The sequence below is a fragment of the Cetorhinus maximus genome, chromosome 8 (genome assembly GCF_964194155.1).
Source record: "Cetorhinus maximus chromosome 8, sCetMax3.hap1.1, whole genome shotgun sequence".
Classification (NCBI taxonomy): domain Eukaryota; kingdom Metazoa; phylum Chordata; class Chondrichthyes; order Lamniformes; family Cetorhinidae; genus Cetorhinus; species Cetorhinus maximus.
Genome location: NC_135886.1, coordinates 4,326,641 through 4,343,670, shown reverse-complemented (window position 1 = coordinate 4,343,670; position 17,030 = coordinate 4,326,641). Strand labels below are relative to the sequence as shown.

The 17,030-nt window shown below is 40.3% G+C and overlaps 1 protein-coding gene across 2 annotated transcripts in view; it reads right to left on the bottom strand.

Annotated features, from left to right (window-relative positions):
* The window catches only part of LOC144683382 (uncharacterized), a 34,155-nt gene extending 27,728 nt beyond the window's left edge, over positions 1-6,427 (bottom strand). The window contains exons 1-2 of one of the 2 annotated variants that reach the window (XM_078546337.1): positions 6,065-6,427; positions 4,342-4,385 (exon numbers count right to left, since the gene is read on the bottom strand). In XM_078546337.1, the coding sequence (XP_078402463.1) occupies positions 4,342-4,385; positions 6,065-6,081 (61 nt within the window). In that variant the 5' untranslated portion in view covers positions 6,082-6,427. The remainder of the gene's footprint in view (positions 1-4,341; positions 4,386-6,064) is intronic. The other variant, XM_078546338.1, reaches the window with a different exon arrangement.
* Positions 6,428-17,030: the final 10,603 nt, after the last annotated feature.

Below are 17,030 nucleotides of genomic sequence, written 5' to 3'. Positions count from 1 at the left end.
AACTCTTTGATGGGGTGTGGTACTGGCAGGGCTAGCATTCATTGCCCATCCTTTATTGCCCTTGAACTGAGTGGCTTGTTAGGCAATTTCAGAGGGCAATTAAGAGTGAACCACATTGCCGTGGGTCTGGAGTGACAAGTAAGGATGGAAGAATTCTTTCCCGAAAGGACATTAATGAGCCAGATGGATTTTTAAGACAATCGATGATAGTTGTCATGGTTGCCATTACTGAAACGAGCTTTACATTCCAGATTTATTATCTGAATTTAAATTCCACCCACTGCTGTGAAGGGAAGCCAGTTCCCAGAGCATCAGCCTGGGCCCCTGGATTACTAGTTCAGTGACATTACCAATATGCCACCATCTCCGCATGAAGGGTGCAAAATTGCTGGGCATATCCACCAGGTACACCAGAAAATTTAGGGCTGGTACATTCAGGTGTAAATATTATTATTTTAAACAATGCAAGTCTTAATTACTGCTGAACAATCTCTGATGCTGAAAATTTAACTTTACAAGTTTGCAATCTCATTGCTTCAGAATTTAACTATTGTTGGATCATTTTTAAAAACGTGCCTTTTTAAAAAAAAACTTTTATCTCTTGTCTCTATCAATTTCATCTTTCTTTCCTTTTTATTTTGTTTTCTGTACATGACGTTAGTGAAATAAATATTCTAACCTATACCTCCTGGCTTTGACTCTGCAAAGCTCAGTGAAGATTCTTCAATCTGATTGGCTGAAAGGACATGCTGTTACTTGCCTTGCTTACACACTCCACAGATCCCTGTAAAGACTGCTGCTCTGGAAGGATCTTTAATAATCTTAAGCCACCACTCAAAAACCCATGAAAAGTTTGAAGGCAGCGCAAATGTCATGAAAGGCATTTCTTCACCACCGATCGCAAAATCTGGACACGAATGTACTACTGTACTGAACCACTGGTGCAGCTCAAATTAGAAATTCATGCGTAATACAAGACAACAGAAATGGTTCAGATGTCAAACCCATCCAAGTCACATGATGTATCACTGCCTTGTATGAGTCTTCTACTTCACACACTCAATATCGCATAAAACTTACCAGAAGAAATTTAGATGCACACACACCAATCAAGCTGGATAGTAATAAAGTAGATCAAAATAAACATGCGCGTTTTATCTAAACAGAAGTCTTTAAAACAAAAGTCACAACACAAAACACCAATATAGATCAATGTGACAATTCATTTGATATAAATACACAGCCGCAGCTCAGCTAGCATTAAATTGTTTGAACAAATGACAAATAGGTTCTGCACAGGATACTACCAATCCTGTTTTGCCAGTACTATTTTGAAACCAGGTTTGTCATTAATCTTCATTCTATTTAGTCTGCTTGTACTCCTTTGATGGAAAACCCAGTCAAACAGCATAACTATAATCCAGAGATTGCTTTAGAAACACACATTTGGAACAATCATGATCGCCATTGGCTAAGACGGCCCTCAAAAAATACGTACATAGTCATAGCCAACACAATATTCACAATTTTTTTTCACATCAGTATGTAGTTAGATACAAAAGATCCATGGTAGTACTCTCACCTCTGTCAGAAGTTTGTGGGATAAAGCCCATGTCTTGAGCATATAACCTAGTCTAACACTTCAGTGCAGCAGAGATGGAGTGCTGCAATGCCACATGTGCTATTTTTCAGATGAAATGATAAATTACCTTTTCAGGTGTTAAGTAAATAAAAGCCCATGCCACCCTTCAAAGAGCAGGGGGGTTCTCCAGTGGGGGTCATTTTTACATTCACTATCCAGTGTGGTTATGCCATTCAAACCAGATACTCAGGTTCTACTTCCCTTACCTATGGTTAATTGCAGTCAAAGGAAGGGTACTAAGAGCACCATGTTTTTGTCTGCCATTGGTTCAGGAGGGGAGGTAGAAAAAAGAGAGATGGCTTTGACATTCAATGGCATTACCATTGCTGAACCCCCTACTATCAATATCCTGGGGATTACCTTCGACTCTAAACTGAACTGGATCAGCCATATAAATACTGTAGCTACAAGAACAGGTCAGAGACTGGGAATTCTGTGGCAAGTAACTCGCCTCCTGACTCCCCAACACCTGCCCACCACCAACAAGACTCAAGTCAGGAGTGTGATGGAAGAGTCTCCACTTGCCTGGATGAATGCAGCTTCAACACTCAAGACGCTCGACACCATCCAGGAAAAAGTAGCCTGCTTGTTTGGCATCCTATCTACCACCATAAACATTCACTCCCTCCACCATTGGCACACAGTGGCAACTCACCAAGGCTCCTTAGACAGCACCTTCCAAACCTGTGACCTGTATCACCTCAAAGGATAAGGACAGCAGATGCACGGGAACATGACCTGCTGGAAGTTCCTCTCCAAGCCACACACCATCCTGACTTGGAACTATATCGCCGTTCCTTCACTGTCGCTGGGTCAAAACCCTGGAATTCCATTCCTAACAGCTCTGTGGGTGTACCTACACCACATGGACTGCAGCGGTTCAAGAAGGTATTTCACCACCATCTTCTCAAGAGCAATTAGGGACAGGCAATAAATGCTATCCTAGCCAGCGACACCCACACCCCATGAAAGAATAAAGAAAGAAAAAATAATAAGAATCCTGCCCGGAAAGCACATAAATAGACCTAAAGGTTTTGTGCTTAGCTGTGACACTTCCCATCAAACTTTTCATGTCCACGAAGCCTTATTTGTACTAAATGCTGACCACTCAAACTTTCTTTCCGGGCCCCCACATCATCTGATAGCTAACCATTCTCTCTTCTCAGGCACTGTCCCACTCACCATTATTACCCCACTCCTCATAAAATGCTATCAACTCAATGCAAGCTACCAACTCATCTTCAACCTCTTTAAACTTAAACAAGTAAGTTGTTGGCTCCCAAATTCATGTCCATCCTTCCCGAAACTCCATGTTTGAATCCCTCCAATCAGATTTTCAACACTATTGCTGCTGAATTGACCTTAAAGTCACAAATGACATCCCATGTATGTTCCTTAGGTAAACTATCCCCCCCCCATTCTTCTCAACCTGTCTGCAGCCACTGACAATTGACCACACCATCCTCCTGCAACACCTTGCTCCCCCCCATCCAGATGAGTAGGGCCACCCTGGCTTGATTCCATTTTTATCCCTTCAGCTGTAGCCAAAGAAGCATCTGCAATGGCTTCTCTTCTCACTCCTGCACCGTTACATCAGGAGTACTCCAAGAATCTATCCTTGGCCTGATCCCATTTATCACTTGCATGCTACCTCTTGACAACATCATCTGAAAACTGAATATCAGGTTCCTCGCATATGCTGGCAACATGCACCTCTACTTCATCACCACCTTTCGCGATCCCTGCATTGTCTGACATACCACATTTTGTTTGGCTTCAGGCACAGGATAAGCAGAAATATGTTCCCAACTAAATATCAGGAAAACCAAGGGCAGTCTTCCGTCCTCACCACAATCCCAAGCCACCAATTCCAACCATCTCGCTGGTCACCCTCGAGGCTGAACCAGATCACATGTGACCTCGATGGCGTCGTTACCAAGAGATGAGCATCCAACCACATAGCCATTTCACCAAGGCCACCTACTTCCACCTCCATAGCCTGTCTCAACTCCTGCCTCCACTCAACTGCTGTAACCCACATCCCATGCCTTTATAGCCTCTAGACTTGACTATACCAATGTTAATTCTGCCCAGCCTCCCATGTTACATCCTCCTTAAACTTGAGCTCACCCAAAACTCCACTGCCCATAGGCAGTATCACAAAGTTCTGTTCATCCATCATCCCTGTGCTCACTGACTTACATTGCCAGGCCGGAAGCCAATGCCTCAATTTTAAAATGTTCATTTATGCTTTTGAATCCCTTCAGGGGCTCATCCTTCCCTATCTCCCTCCGAGAATTCTGTGCTCCAATTCAGGCCTCTTGCACACCCCTATTTATTCGTTCGATCACTGGCAACCGCAGCTTCAGCAACTCAGGGCCGAAACAAACCTCTCCACCTGTCATGCTCTCTCCTCCATGAGGATGCACCTTAAAATCTACCTCTTTGACCAAGCTTTTGGTCACATCCTAATATCATGTGGCTCAATGTCAAATTTTGTTCACTAACACTTTTGTGAAGCTCATGGGTTTTACATTAAAATAGTGAAAGTTGTTGTGATAGATGGCACCTATGGGGTATTTGGTTCTATGAAAACATACAAAATGAATTAGCAGCCTCAAGAAATTAGGAATGGTTTTTTTTGTTAAGTTCACAAGACAAACTACTTAAAATTACCTGATGTCATGCATAGTACATACCATCAGAGTCTTCAAACTGTGAGTAGTCAATGACCTTCCTATTCCTGAGAAAAGTAAAAGAAAATAGTTAATTTTGCTTTATAATGTTGTGAAGCACCATGGAATGTTTTATGTTAAAAGATGCTATATAAATACAAGTACTAGTAGTTACTGCAAGTCCACCCAGTACAAAAAGACTAAAATTGTAGAAAAATTTTAAGATTAAAGTTACAGTTTTGATGGATTAATAATTGCTCAAACTGCCACCACTTCAATGAAAACCAATAACTATTATATAACTGAGTTTTTTGCAAAGATCTGGTACCTTCATATCTCCTGGCTCTCTGTTGCACAATAATATCTGCATGGGAACAGGGTGTTACTCTGCTTGGATGGGGAGGGGAGGTGGCAAGAATTCATAATGGGGAGAACAAGAGTAAACTGCTGCCAATTTAAATTTAAAATCCTTTTGTTGACCTCTCTATTCATATGCTCATAACAACCCTAGCCATTTGGAATTCCAAAACAAAATGTGACAAATCTTAAAGATCTGAAAATCCCAATTCCAATGAAAGATGAAAAGAGAGAAACATTAATTCTGTTTCCCTCTCCACAGGTACTGCCAGTATTGGTATTTTGGTTTTTTTTTTATTACCTGAAAAGATTATCCAAGCAAAAATTAATATGATACTGCCTGATTTTAGATTACACGGATAGCTCATTTTGAGGGAAAAATTGTTTCCCATTTGTATTCTGAACCATCTTGAAAGTGAATGCACCTGGAATTATAGCTGCACATCCTATCCTTTCAACATGTATACACACCCTCTACTCATTTCCAGTCAGCCATAGAATTCAAGCTCTAAGAGACAGACTACAGGTACAAATTTAATTTACCTCAATTAAAACAAAAGTCTGCCATGATAGCTCCTCGGGTACCTTGTTAAGTGCACTAGGGGGTGAAATCGCTTGACTTAAAAGGTTTAAGTTTCCTATTTACCTCACGAGGAATTCAGAACAACAGTATCTGGAATGCAGTCACAGCATGAGCCCATTTGTCCCTCCAACTTCCCAGAAACCACATGTCTTTTACAGGACACAATTCAAAATGGAGACCCAGATGCTGACTTTGCTCAATAAATCTTACATAGAATAAAACAAGAGCCAAAAAAAAAAATCCCACAAACGTTACTCAAAGCATATACTGTCATGCATATGCTAATACATCTTGCACAGAGCAAGGTTTACACGCAATTGGAATAAAACATGGAATCCATTAAATGGCTCTCAACGATTAAATTCAATTGATAGGGGTAATAATTTGAATTGGATTTCATTTAGACTTAGCTATTCAGCTCAACCGATTGCAGAAACAGTTGCATAATAAGACAATAAAGAACGGGGAGGGTGGCCTTTATATGATTTTAATCCAGGGATGAAAATGAATGCTCTTTAAAAATGTTTTTTTTTAAAAAAAATTGACCAAAGGGAAAATACACAAACACGCGCATTTTTTTTTACTGGGGATTATTATAACACACGAACGAAAATGGAGAGGGAGGGAGAGGGAGAGGGAGGAGGGGGTCGCCCTTTGGTTCGCAGACCCGCTTTAAGAAAGAAATACCAAGGGGCGAAATGTTTATATATATATATATTAAAAAACACACACATTTTGCACTGCAATGCACCCCCTCCCCCCTCACCCCCCCCCCCAAAAATAATCTTAAACGCTCCACATACGAACCTGACAGGTCTCGACATCTCTTCGGCGGGAACGAGAGGGTTTTCGAAGAATAAAACCAGAGGATATATTTCCCCCCGTGTTCTTTTTTTCTTTACCAAAAATCGTTAAATAAAAAAAAAATTCACCAAAAAAAAAATCTGCAGGCCTCAGGCTTCAGCGCACGGACGGACGACCAATTACAAACCCCCCTTTTTAAATGCACTTATATATTTTTTAAAAATAAAAAAAAACGAAGGGTAAGGGGAAATAAATTCCGCCTTTTGTAAAGCCGCGCGTCCGAACCTGGTGTTGTTTATATATATATATATATATATATTCAAACACTAGGAGTAAATGTGACTGAATTCCCTCAGTAAATGGACAACTAGAGATAAAAGAGCAAAATACTTCCAGGGCAACCAAACTCGCTGGGCCGAGCAGTAGCCCCGCCCCTTTCTCACCCGTCCATTGGTCGGCGCCACGCTAGCCGCCTTCCCATTGGTGCGTTTGAAAAACAACCCACCGCCGGATTGGCCGATCCGATTGTCCATCAACGACCGAGAGGAGATGGGGGGGGGGAGGGAAGGGGACAATCACGTTCGGATGCGCTCTCGCGTCGCGCCACCGAAACCAGCCACCACCACCCCCACCACCGAGCGAGCCGAATTTCGGATCGGCAGATTCGGCAACGCCAGGAATATCCCGATGACCCCAGCGGCGCAGCGCAAATCCCGGCACGGTTCCCTCACATTTTCCTTCTTAGCGGCTCTAGGATTTATTTCTTATTATAAAAAAACAGAAACTCTCGATTTTCAAAGTGGAAATCTGCGATTTCCCACCGGCAGATTCGCCACGCGCCCTGGAGGCTTTCTAATTAAACGCTCAATCAGCTCGCAGGTTGCCTGGTTCATCTTCGCAAACCCTGGCTGCAGAGGAGAATTTAAACGCCTGCAATTTTTTCCTTCATCGCAGCCCCCAGCGGGCTCATCAAAATTTGGCGGCAAAATCCTGCCACCATTATCTGGATGTTCAAGGTTTCCTGCCCCTGGAATTTAAAGCCCCTTTGCCCACACTGCAGCCATATCATAAGCCACGCAGTTTCACCCAACATATATACAGCCCTTGCCTTGCTTTTTTTTAAAAGTTGCATTATTCAATTTAAAATAAGGCGATTGATGTTTCACCCACGCACCCTCTTCTGCAGTTGTGCCCAATTTGGTTGGCTGGTTGGCTGGCTGTGGATGCCAATCTGGTCCAACCATGACAGTTGGTTTTACAATCTTACTGTAGATTGCACAAAGTCAGCCAGCCAGGCCCATCCTTGAGGCCCCAGATTGTAGTTAATGGAGTCACCTGTGGCTCAGTTGCAAGCACTCTCACCTCCAGTCAGAAGGTTGTGGATTCAAGTCCCACCTCAAGAGGCTTGAGCATAAAATCAAGCTGGCGCTCCAGTGCAGTATTGAGGCCAAAAACATGTCAGAAGTGTCGCCATCTGTCTATGTTAAACCAAGGACCTGTCTGCCTTCTCAAGTGGAAGTAAAGGTCCCATAGCACTTTTTCAAAGTACTTTCCCCAGTATCCTGATCAATGTTCATCCTTAAGTCAACATTAACTGGTCATCATCACATTGCTGTTTATGGGAGCTTGCTCTGCGCAAATTGGCTGAAACGTTTCCTAAATTACAACAGTGACTATACTTCCAAAGTGCATCATTAAACTAATTTGGATCACCCCACGGTTGTGAAAGGAAATATATGAATATAAGTCTTTCTTTAATTAAAAACTCCCATAACCCAGCGACCAAGAGTGACTCTGGCCAATCCATATTCCTCATTAATCTAGGGTTACCTTCTTTTGCAAAGTCAAAAACCTGATGAGTACAGAATAGGAGTAGTGCAAGGGATAAGGCTAAGTTTTAATTGATTGCTTTAACCCCTTTTCTAAATTATCAGTTTTCATTTATGAAATTTCTGAACATCACTCCAGTACTAAATTCATTATTCTTGGTTTTCACAGAATGCTTAGGTGTGCTAACTGTTCAAAAAAGAGTAAATATATAGATAAAGGGGTCTCTGCAAATCACAGAGTGATGCATTAAAACAGTTCATTTAAAAAAGTTAAGTATTTGAATAAGATTCGGCTTTCAAATCAGATTGTCAAAGTGGGAAAATCTCATCAGGAATCTCTAATTTTCCCCATAAGCATTAACATCTCTTTATGTGGCAGTGCCATCATATATTTGGTGTAGCAACACACAGACAGATGCAACATGATTCCCAGTTTGTCACACAACTCTGACCATTCCTCACTCACTGAACTCAAGTATAATTGAAATGAGTGTTGCAAACTATTAAACCTCAGGTTGACCATAGACCAAAGGTTTTTAGATCATCCACAATTTAAGATTAAGAAAGCAAATCCACTGTAATAAAATCTTGAGACATTTGAAGATCATATGTGGGTTCAAACATCAATGTATACATATACACCAATCTGATCCAATTATAGAGTGGTTGATGTCAGTCTGAAACCTGACAAATCTGCTATATTAACGTGTATTGAAAAAAAAATATGCATTCTCTCTAAAATCTAAACATTTTCTATTAAAGCACATAATACGTAAATTACTAAAAAATGATTGCAATATACCTGGGATTTACATGATTTGGAATTCAGGGTTCAGAGTTGCATTCAAGCATATAAATGTGTAGACATTATCACCAAAGGTATCAGGGCTTACATAAACTATTTACATTTTCATAACATATCAAGTGAACTGCATTTCAATCCCAAAATCTTCATACTTGGATGTAAATCAAAAGCCTGAACCATTGGAATTCATATCAATCCCTTCACAATTAAGCTCACTAACCTCTCAATCTGACTGGTAGAGGAGGGAGTGCAAAATTTAATTTCCATCTTCTTTTGAAGTACAATTATAAACTGGCTAGTATATCAAGAAGTGTTAAAAAAAACTACAACGATCGCATACATTAGTCATTGCATTACATTGTACTTTGAGATATTTGCAACTAGGGCCTAGGTTTTACCATATATATAGTATAGCAGCTTTAATGCTTCTCCTACTTTGTGGTATAAAGGAGTGGACGGAAGTTTAGAGTTTATAGAAAGCTGAGGAAGATGGAAACCAAAAAAGTGACCAAGGTAAAGGTGAAATGTATAAACCTAGGTGAAAATTTAAAAGCTATTTAAAATTGAGACCATCTTTTCCTTCTTTCCTTTAGCTCCCCTTTATTTTTTCAAAAATAGAGTTGATTTTCTTTTCCTCTCTCCCCCTGTCCTGCAATTGCAGGATACACATTGTGGCCTTGAGTGGAGTGCAGCATACCTGGATGACCTACTCCCATTATGTAGCTTCAAATGCCCCAATAAAAGATGCATGTGAGTTACCCAAAAAATGCAGGGAACTGCCCAGCCTATAATCAGAGGCTCCTAGTGATGTAACTGAGCAGAGTGAAGGGTCAAATATAGGCTTTGCTTATGAACAGCTGCCTCTGCAGTTTCCTCCCACTCACCTTCATGAGAGTGCTTGAAACTAATCACTGCTTGTCATGTGGCACAGTTGAGATCAGGGTAAGACAGCTGCAAATTTACCCCACACGATAACACTTCGGTAGCAATCTGCTCCATTTTAAAATTATTTGCCAATATTTCCATCATTATGTTAACAGTTTAAATTATAAGCAGTTACTACAAAATCCCTCATTAAAATAGATCACAAGTCAGGCTGATGTCCTGACATAAAATCAAAATACTGTGGGGGATGCTGGAAATCAGAAATAAAAGAAATGCTGGAAACACGCAGCAGATCAGGCAGCATCTGTGGAGACAAATAGAGTTAACATTTCAGGCAAATGATCATTCTGGTCATTCGAAACTCTCTTTCTCTCCACAGATGCTGCCTATCCGGAGTTTTTCCAGCATTCTTCTTGGTTTTATTTCTGATGTCCTAAATATCCTTAACTGCAACAACTGGTATTTATATTGTCATGAAGATGTGCTTTATGCCAAATAATGATTTTTAATCCACTGAATTGAAACCTGAATTGAACCTTTGAAAAGAAAAGGCTTTTTTAAAAACATAAAGTGACTTGAACTCAGCCCAAGATGGCTAACCCCAATTTGCATCACCATATGCTCCACATTCCGATTCATTGGAGTGGAGTTATCACAGACAATGATTTCAGGGGAGTGTGAAGGACTCACATCACCTGCCTCGTTAGGAAGGAATCTATGGCAATCACCTGAGGTGTTCAACTGTTGGAGACGGGCCATTAAGACTAATTGCTTCAACAATAGGGTCCTGGCTGAGATAGCTTCCAGCCATGAGCTAATCAAGTTACCTTTGGAATACATGCACAATGTCATTTTTTTAAATCCCCTTGCAGTTGGAGAAGGAAGGTCACATGACAAGCCAATCCTTTGTAAGTTTTAAGCATGTCCTCAGTTCTGTTGAGTAAACAAGTAGCTTAGTGAGAAGATCCAAGTGCAGTCCCTCTTGCCTCCTTTCTTCTTCAACCCACTTGGTAAGCTTAGAGTCCTGTTTGATGACTGAACTCCAGAGACGCCCTGCTGCAGACAGTGATTTTATAAAAGAATCCAACCTAGCACTACCATCTCCCAAAGAACAACTAACGCAGTTGTCAATATTTTTAAATCGGAAGCATCAAGACTATCAAATTTGGCCTAAAACCATTCGAGTTCACCAAATAACAGACTTTTTTTATGGGCACTAATTTGGCCAAACTATCCTTCCCCACTCTGTAATCTGCATTTGTGATGTGTGAACCTAGAGTGTAGGCATGGGTCAATGGTGCATATTTTGCTTAGATCGGTTTAGGTAGAATAAAGCTAAACTCATTGTTAAACCCCAGAAAACCTGTCCTATTGGTTCTTTTATGATCAGTGTGTAAACAGTAAGTACACCCTGAATTGACAAGTATATCCTTTTAAAAAACAAAACAAACCTGAAGCAATCAAACAAGGAGAGGGCAAAGAGGGCGCCATTCGACACCTCCTCCTCACCTGGTTGGAACAATGTGGAACCTTCAAAACTTAAAACATCTCAAGGTGCTTCACTGGAGCGTAACCAGATAAAAACTGACACTAAGCCAAAGTAGGACACATTAGGGCAGGTTACCAAAAGCTTGGTAAAAGAGGTAGGTTTTAAAAAGGGTATGGGGAGAGCACGGGAGTACATCATTGAGATAGAGCCATGATCATATGGAATGGCAGAGCAGACTCGAAGGGTGTCATTCGGCTCTATTTTCTATGTTTCTAGGGCAGAGAGATCAAAAGGTTGGGAGAAAATTCCAGAGCTTCAAGCCTGGACAGCTGAAGGCATAGCATCCAATCGGTTGTGTGAAGGAGGGCGGATGTGGGGTTGGGCTGCCTGGAGATAAACAAGAAGTTAGAGTTAGAGGAATGCAAAATTCTAAGAGGGTTGTAGGACTAGGGCAGGTTACAGAGATAGGGAGAGGCTATGGAGGGATTTGAACAAGAGGGGGATAACTAAAAATGGAGGCGTTCAGGAACTGGGAGCCAATGTAGTTCAGAGAGTACAATGTGATAAGTGAATGAGATGGTGCAAATTAGGATTTGGGCAGTGAGTTTTGGAGCAGCTCAAGTTCATGAAGGATGGCAGATGGGAGGTTGGCCAAGAGAGTACTGCAATTGTAAAGTCTCGAGGTCACAAAAGCATGGATGAAGGTTTCTACAACATAAGGGCTGAGGCAAACGTGGAGAAAGGCAATATTAAGGAGGTGAAAGTGGCAAGCTACACAACATCGCTGTTGATATAAATCCTATGAATGCATCTAGGTTTCACCATAAACCCAATATCTGAAAATATTTTGACCAGTTTAGAAACATCAATGTTTCTAAAAGTAAATGTTTCCACAAAGTAATTCTAAACTTCCTTGACTGGGCACTCGCATTTCATTGCTGAACATTTTTCAGAAAATCATCTTTCTTCAATAATTCTTACATTTTAGCAATCTTCTTTTAATATTCTTACCAATTATTGCTCTTCTATTGAAGATCACGATATTACACTTACCCCATTTTCCTGCTTCGGTACAAAGCTTCAAGCACATTAGGCAGTTTGGATTCAACAGCTGTCTCTATCATGCTGTTGTCAGAAGAGTCGCCACACTTCTGGTGTCAGAGGTGCAGTCTTTCTTCTCTTTTGACAAAAAAAAAATCTTAAAGAGTTAATGTAGTCACATACTAGGAATTGTGTTGCAAGGTAGAACAAGTCTACTTATTCTCGTACTTTTTCTTGTTCCCTGATTTTATGGTGCAGACAGATATATGGGGTTTTTGAGGGAGAGTTGGATAGTGTCTTGTCCCAGGTGAAGGGAGCTTACCTATCATATTTTTCATAATCTTAATTGCTTATGGACCTTTCCAAACTCAACCCACAAATCTATGTTTTCCCAACTTTCTGCTTACATTTGGCACAAACTGCTTCCTACATTGATTACAAAGGCACCATTTCCTAAACAAGCGGAGAAAAAGATGTTATATAAACAGGACTCAAACTGAACAGTAAGTTCAAGATTAATGTCATAGGTGCTTTCTTCAACAATCATAAGAATTATGACACTGATGCAGTAAATGAGGCTCATACTAAATTGAGTTTCAATGATAGAAGCTTACACCAAATGGATCCGAGATGGTCTCCAGCATAAAAACATAGCAAAAACCTCATCCAGCAGTTTTATACAGATACAGGGACTGTGCAAATGGTCTGCACTGAGACAAGAATCTATCATTGAAATCTGCTATATATCTGAAAACAGGGATGAGCAGCTCAATGGGTATTGCAACTAAACAATTCGATTTTGAGATGCAGGATCTGCAACAGTGTAGACAAATAATAAAAATAAAGAGCATTAAGTGAATGATACTTGGCTACTACTACAAAATATTAATGCAGAATGTCCACTAAATGATAACAACAGAGCATAGAAACGTATTTTGTCCTAAGTTAAGAATTGACTTGTGTTAAGCTTGGTATTTTACCAGGAAGAAAAGTGGGGAAAGGAGATGGATAAAACATAAATAGCACTTCATTGAATATCTTTTTGAATATCCTTTTGAATTCCATTTGAAATCTGGATCGATGGCCATGCAGAACAGGCGTGGTAAGCCAAATGCCCTACTCACATTAAAGCAATTTCACCCAGTGTTGCTGTTCAATCTAGCTCATCACAGTAATATATTGCAACCAAACAGAAATCTCAGGTGTAGAAGACAGGCTTACAAACTCGTGGGAGTGATACTAACTCAGCCATTCAAGTTCGTACTCCTATAATAGCACAAGAACAAATTGACACTTCTTCAAAAGCAGGTTTTATGAAAAAAGGAAACAAGATTGAAATTCAATTAGTAGAACTTACTATTGCAGCACAACCGCTAGAAACTGAATCAGGAACAAAATTGAAGTCACTTCAGCTTTTTCTGTAACCAATGATTATTCAAGAATGAACAATGTTCGTGGCCCATTTAATATGCAGTCCTATCTATTTTGTTTCAGATTTCCAGCATCTGCAGTGTTTTGCTTTTACCTATCCATTTTGATGCTGCTTATGCACGCTGGGTCTTTTTCCAAAATATGATTTTGATTTTCTATACATTCAATATCAGCCTGGCATCAATTTAAGGGGATAGATTCCAGGTATCCATGTGAATGGTTAGAACTTGAACAAGCTCCTCAACACTTCAATTACTTAACTTTCTACAAAATAAGCATCAATGCTCTACTGGTACCATGTCATGCCTTTCTTAAAAGGTATCCCAGCTCATCATCTGCTTAGTGATCAAGTGGTTGTTTATATTCAAGTCACAAGCATAAAACTCTTCCTATCAAGAGCACAACACCATGTCAAATTCCAGTGTATGTGATGTGTTTAACTCTAAGAATTAGTTTATCACAATTGAAGGCTCAGTGCTGTTTCAAAGTTTTACCCTATCCAAACTCATACCTTTTTTTCAAAAAATAGAATCAAATTTTAGTGCCTAACACTCAGGACAATCAGACGCGATGCTGGTTAGACTACATTCAGAAATTATTTGAGCAAGATCTCTTTGGGGCTGAACCGGCTCCAAGGTGCCATGTGTGGTATGAGAATTTGGAATGAAGCCAACTTTCTGCAGCAAACTATCAAATCCCTGCACCAGGTGGTCTGCAGTACTCCAGGGCACTATTAATTGGGCCAGCTTGGCTCATTATTGTAATGTAGAGGAGTATACTGCCACTGAAGCTAATACTCTTCCCAACCAGTTTCAGATCAATGCTTTAAGATACAAGGCAACCTTTACCAGATAAGCAGTGGAGAGCTTATGAGTGCTCTGCTTATTAGCTGTACAGTTTTAGCTGGTTTTACTCCAGCAGAATCCTTGTAAATTGATTGTTTCTGTGCCCAAGTTTCGAGACTTGAGTAAATGGTGTATTTTCTTGAGAGTGCAGGTGCATACATCCCCTATTGGGGAGAAACTCTACGTTCATGCATTTTTCAGTAGCTTGATTTAAAACCTCAAAACATTATCTTCCACTAATGGAATACAATCATATATTGGTAGATTGCTAACTTACCAATATAACAATCATGAGTGAGAGCAACAGTTGTCATCGCATAGCACCCACCCTATCTCACTGCCAATCCCAGAAAATAAGTAGTGAGATTAATTAATTTAGAATCGACCCAACGGCAAGGATTTGAACATGCTCCTTTTCTCTGGCCTATATGGCTCAGTAATGCACAATATGGTGCATTCACACCAAATCATCAGAACAAATTTTCATTATTTTAAATTCAATATTTGATTTGACAAATCAAAAGGTAGTAAGGAGTTGAGACGGGTAGATGGTGAAGTAGAATTGGGACTTCCAAGCTAGCTTAGCAAATATTTAGCAGGCCTGCAAGTAAAGCCATTGTAACTAAGTGCAGATTCTGGCACACTTGCCTTTAGTTTCCATCTGTACACCCACAAATTTTAGAAGTTTCCATAAACTGCAGAAATAAAGCAGAAGTTCACTGCTCGCGTTATATCTACAAGGACAAGTTAAGAAACATGTTCAAAATTTGCAGAATTAAAGCTAACTATTCAAGTTAGTAACATGAAGCATTTGCAATTTTTCCCTACTTGCCTGTGCTATAGCCTTTATTGCAAGTATCACACAATAAGCTACATTTATTTTTGAACCACAGCAGAGTCACTTTGCAATAAGTTTTATTAGAAGAGGAGATTGGGAAACATTATTCCACAGGTGTATTTGGTCATGAAAAGATACACCATTATTAGTGTGTAGATATCACAAGTAACTCAACTGATTCTCCCCATATGACAATTGGTTGCCACCATTCCCATAGAATCATTTTTCATGTTTTAGCTAACAGTCTAATTTGGAAGCGATAAGTGAATGTCAAGAAAAAATTGGAGCTAAATTCAAGTTTCTCTTCAGAATTTTTCATCCAATAGAAAATTGGTCTTCCTCTCACCATCATGAAATCAATGAATGAATTTTGTCCTGAAGGTATCTTCAAGCACATCGCAGCCACCAAGTTACTTTTAAAATATGCACATTAAAAAAAAATTGATGGGGGTGGTATTGACTGAGGGAAAATTTACGATTAAAAATACCAGCTTCTCTTCAAATGGCAACAGGGGTGCATTTACATCACCCCTATCCAGAATAGGAATAGTACCCTCAATGTATTGTTGATTGTAACTGTTGATTGAAGTGTTCAGTTTTATTCACCACCTCAGATAATGAAGCAGCCCATATCCACATGCAGCAAAACTTGTGAAACATTCAGGTTTAGGTTGGCGTATGGCAAATAACATTCACCCCACACAAGTGGCACACAATGACAAGAAGAGAAAGTCTAACTCCCCATGACATTCAATAGCATTACCATCACTGGATCCTCCATCAACATTCTGGGTTGGGAGAGAGTTACCATTGACCAGAAACCTAACCTGGCCCAGCCACATATATACCGTGGCTCCAAGGGTAGGTCAGACTTCGGCTATTCTGTGGTAATTAACTCACCAAAGCCTCTCCACAAGGCATAAGTCAAGTGAGTGGAGAATATTCCATTACACCTGGATGAGTGCTGCTCCAACAATAGGGAAGTCTTGCTGAAACTATACATGGCACTAGTTAGACCACAACGAGAATTTTGAACAGTTTTGGTCCCCTTATTGAAGGAAAGATATATTGGCATGGAGGAAGTCCAGAGAAGGTTCACCAGGTTGATTCCGGGTATGGAGGGATTTTCTTACGAGGAGAGGTTGAGCCTGTACTCATTGGAGTTTAGACAAATGAGAGGCAACCTTATTCAAACATATGAAAGATTGTTAGGGGGCTTGACAGGGTAGATGCTGAGAGGATGTTTCCCCTTGTGGGACAGTCTAGGACCGGAGGGCATAATCTCAGAGCAAGGGGGTGCCCATTTAAAACAGAGATGAGGAGGAATTTCTTCTCTCAGAGGGTAGTGAATCTGTGGGATTCTTTACCGCAGAGGGCTGTAGCAGCTGGGCCACTAAGTATAATCAAGGCAGAGATAGACAGATTTTTAATCAGTATGGGAATCAAGGGTTATGGGGACAAGGCAGGAAAGTGGAGTTGAGGATTATCAGATCAGCCATGATCTCATTGAATGGCAGAGCAGACTCGATGGGCCAAATGGCCTACTTCTACATCTTATGGTCTACAAAGTAGACATTTTCTAAGTAACTACTTCAGGTGATAAAGGCACACGAAATGCAGCTGAGCTCTTTATCCACCATCCTTTAGGCACTGCAGTAACACAAGAGCATCGTGTGGTAGTTTTGTCCCAATTTGCTTTGCACTTTACTTTTCCTTTTAATCATGGAAGATTTTTGGAATTGGTTTAGACCATAGCAAAATCCAAAATATCCAACCTTTTCCCCCCAAAGTTCATGTTTACAACAC